The 4,397-nt window shown below is 28.0% G+C and overlaps 1 protein-coding gene across 1 annotated transcript in view; it reads right to left on the bottom strand.

Annotated features, from left to right (window-relative positions):
• Positions 1 to 1,262: 1,262 nt before the first annotated feature.
• Positions 1,263 to 4,397, bottom strand: part of LOC106470607 (cytoplasmic dynein 1 light intermediate chain 2-like) — a 25,663-nt gene continuing 22,528 nt past the window's right edge. Inside the window, exons 11-12 of the mRNA XM_013931170.2 lie at positions 3,095 to 3,212; positions 1,263 to 2,269 (exon numbers count right to left, since the gene is read on the bottom strand). Of these exons, the coding sequence (XP_013786624.1) occupies positions 2,124 to 2,269; positions 3,095 to 3,212 (264 nt within the window). The 3' untranslated portion in view covers positions 1,263 to 2,123. The remainder of the gene's footprint in view (positions 2,270 to 3,094; positions 3,213 to 4,397) is intronic.

Here is a 4,397-nt window from a genome sequence, read left to right as displayed (position 1 = left end):
GACAACTCAAAGTTATAGCATCACACAAGGTGTTAAGTGGATCTGTTGTATACCAAATTAACTATGCTCATAAAGGATATTAGTACATTATATAATATGAACAAGTTACTACTACTGTTACAGCTATGGTGCATAAGTTATACACAATCATTTGCTTCTTCTAAACAATAACAAAACATTAACTGTTATTACATAAAAAGCCTGTGTCAATTCCATCTTAGAAAAGTAACAACACATATCACTGAGTACAGAATAAACATCCTGTTTTCACTGTAAGTCACAAAAATGTAGGGTGTCTGTTAAATATCTGTTAGCATAGTCAAGTATTTACAAGTGCAAACTCTTTGATATTTTCTGTTAATTTGGGATACTTGCTATAGAAATTAATTATATTTTATAATATACCTTGAAACTATGCTAAATCTTTGAAATGACTACAAGAAGAGTATTAACAATACTATGCTTTTAAGATTTGTGAGTAAACAAGAATGTAAAATTAAACAAATAACAACCTGTATTAAGAGAATGTATCTTTATTGGCTCAGTATATTACTATTTCAGCTTCATCAGGAGCTTACCAATTCAGCTTACAAACTAACAAATTCAGTAATCTAGTTAAGTTACAGTGAACTTTTGGGTTATTGATATCTCCTGAGGAAGTTGAAATAGTTAAATGTTCAGCTAATAAAGATATATTCTGGAGATACAGGTTGTTACTTTATTCACATTAATAGAAATGTATCATAACAAGCTCCACTTTTAAATGAAACTAAATTAATAAGAGGAGTGTTCAACTTACAAAACATCATACGGGTTAGAAAATAACATTAAAATCCTAAGAAAAATCACAAAGTACACAAGTTAAAACACCAATGAAAGAAACTGGTATTTGAAATCAACTTTCTTTCACATGTGCAAGCTATTTTATACATCCATGCACATTAAACTATAATAGATTTTGAAACTCAAAAGTTAGATCATTAAAAATAAACTTGAAATGTCAGATGTCAGAGGATCCTAGAAAAAAAATTTAAAGTAGGTTACTTTTGTATCCTAGTAGTTTGTAATGCCTTTTTCAAATTTTAATTGTGAATATGCTTTCCAAGTAACTTATACTGAATAAAAAAAAAATAATGATAGAACTTGTGGATTTCAGTGTCTTCTTATAAGTTTTATGAATCTACTATGCAAGAAAAATATCTTTTCAGTATACAAAAACCTAAATAATTTTCAGTGTTTTACTTAAAATAGAAAGGTGATCATAAAACAACAAACAGAACCTTTATTATGAAATGTTTTGCTATAAAAATTTACATAAGAAATTGAACATAAGAATAGTTCATCTAAACTTATGTCTTCCCAATAAGTTGGATATGCAATATAATCATGAAAAGCTGCATTATTAGTGAATACCTTAAATAACTATACTTTATGTGCTTTACAAAACTTCAACTATTAGAAACAAAACATTGATTGGGAAGAAATATTTCAAATATTTCCTGTAACTCAGATACTTTTTTTTATTTTGAATTCCAAAAATTAATTCTATTTATAAAAGATATACTTAGGTAATATGAACTTAGAAATTGTTTTTTTTTAAGAGGAAATAATCATAGATCTGAATAAGAGCCATGACTGTTGTTGATATATATATATATATAAATATTTATATACTTTCATCTAAGTGGAGATTCAACTACTTTGAAGTATTAGATTTAAGATGTTTTCTGCTTTAAAAAAACACTGAATTAATTTATTATAGTTTCTACTTTACACCCACCTTCGTTGGGAAGAGTTCTCTAATACCAGAAATCAACAACCATATACTTAAGGTCACCTACAATTTTTAATTTTGTTGAAATATTCATCATTTTTATTTTCTTGCTTTTTTCTCCAGGAAAAAAAAAAGTGCTATTAATGTTCAGGATAGACTGAAGGGATTGGCTGCTTGCAACAATACATCAGCTGCTTAGCATCATTTTGATGGTAATTTCAATAATGTACATATCTATTAAAAATGTGCCTTTTTTAAGAGCAGCTTCAAAGCTGCCAAATATTGCAAGCAATTGTACCCTCCTAATGACATTTCCTTGGCAACAGTTTATTCATATTGACTCTTAAGTTTAAGATTGTGGCCCTGGGGATGAAGATCTCGCATCAGTCGAGTTTGGTGACGAAGGGCTATCCACCTGATTTGGACCGAGAGGTTTTTTAGTTCTTATCATACGATCTAACTCTGCAACAGCATCATTCCTCACTGCTGATTTCTCTGAAATAGTAAAATGTTTATGACAACTCAAAGAGGGTATTCATCAGCTCTTGTAAGTTAAGTGATTGTTTTTGAAAGAGCATACCAACAAAATCATTAAAATACATAATCCAAATATGATAATGCATCTTAATAACTTCTAAACAATAGACATTTTTTTAACAAATCCTATGATAACATTTAACTTAAAAACGTATAGTAATTAATAAATGTTTATACTAGAATATATTTTCTTAAATGTTAATGTACTAGTATGGCACAGTTTCCACCTTTTATCAAGCAAAATTGTTAAGGAGTTTTCAAGAATTTTTGAGTTCTATGTTCACAATTTTTAAGGGACAAAAAACAAAAGAAGTCTTGACATTCAGCTATTTTAATAGCACAAAAACCCCAGATACAATTACTAAATAGAAATGTCAATTTTCTAGCTTTATCATTTGAAAAATTAAATCAAATGATTTGGAAGTAGGTAACAACTACTCAATCTTCAATTTAAAATCAATGCTGTAACAATGTACTATGATAAAATAATTTTAAAATGATAACTAATATCCAATGATTCCTGAAAATAAATTGTATATTTAAAACTGTAATAATGCACAACTCATAAGTCATTAAATACAAGATCAAATTGTGAATATAACCTAACTTTCACCAGAGAAACTTTGTACACCAATAATGTCTATAGTTTTTACAAATTAAAGCCCCACACAAATGTTGCATAAGATAGGTATTTCAAGCTTTCTTTAGGCAATGTCAGCTATATCATCATATAGAGCAGATGTTCATTAACATTAGCTCAAGAAGTCTATATTCCAAAATTACCTGGAGTTCGGAGCGATCCTGGTGATCCTGTCCCAGGTCCTGTCTTTCTATTCAGCAGACTATTGAAAAAGTTTTGTAAAACCCCTTCACTTCCAGCACCTCCTTTGGCTCCATCGATCTAAGTATTTAAGAAAATCTGTTATTGTGGCAGGAACAAGTACTATATCAAAAAAACTGTGAATAAGCTTCACACTTAGGCTTGGTTATTTATTTTCTACAAAGAGAAAATTCAAGCATTTTTAAGCATTGTTATTTAGTTCATTCATATTAAATGTTCCTTGTACTTATGTATGTCTTGTTTGATATTTAAAGGAGAAAAATGAAGTGCAAAAATTAAAATGCAGTAAAAAATTTAGTAGTATGCATAACTTTTAAATATGTATTATATATCATTTGCTTTGATTATTGAACTTGTACTTCAATAATAACATTTATCATATCATAATTTATTATTAAAAAGTGTTAATTAATAATTTTGAATTATCATAAGTTTTAAGGAAAAATAACTCCGTGAGAGAAGAAATATACAGTAGTTAAATGTGTAAAACAGGTGATTTTTGAATAATATCCATAGTGTGTCATTAAGACACTTAACTTCAATGCTATATCGGTATTTATGACACCTATAACTGATTTCACATATAAATATTCCATAATTACCTTCTTCAAGTCTAACTACAGGAAATGCTAATACTGTTTGAGAAGCCACAGAAAACCCTGTGAATGCTTTAAAATTATGTCTAATAAAAAGTTAATCACAAGGTTGAAATATGAACTGCAACAGTATTATATGTTTTATTATAGCAATAGTTTAAATTGAATGTTTTTCTCTATTAATAGAGAGCACTCTGGATGTTAATTTTTTTTTAAGTTGCCTTTAACAGAAATAAATATTACTAAGTATAAAAATGCACAGAAACACTATGATTGGATCAATACAAGGTAGATTTAGATATTAATATAATCAGTTAAGATACCCATGTTGAAATGATTTCCAACATTTTATGAACAATGAATACAGAAAACTTGAAAATAAAGTTGAAATAAAGAATTCATTTAAATACTTTTAGTAAAATACTTAAAAATGATTCTACCCAAAAATACTAACAACTATATTTGTTTTATGTTGTATTAAGTTGGTTGGTTGGTTGGTGTTTTATGGCGCAAAGCAGCTAGGCTATCTGCGCCAAACAACCGGTAAAAGCAAGGAAAGTAGATTAAAGTAAAATGTAAAAAAACAGCAAGTTAAAAATCAATAGATGTCGGTAAAAGATTTATATAGAATTAAAAAGACGTATAGTGT

This window comes from Limulus polyphemus, unplaced genomic scaffold (genome assembly GCF_000517525.1).
Source record: "Limulus polyphemus unplaced genomic scaffold, Limulus_polyphemus-2.1.2 Scaffold4113, whole genome shotgun sequence".
NCBI classification, from domain to species: Eukaryota; Metazoa; Arthropoda; class Merostomata; order Xiphosura; family Limulidae; genus Limulus; species Limulus polyphemus.
This window is presented reverse-complemented; position numbering and strand designations above follow the sequence as displayed.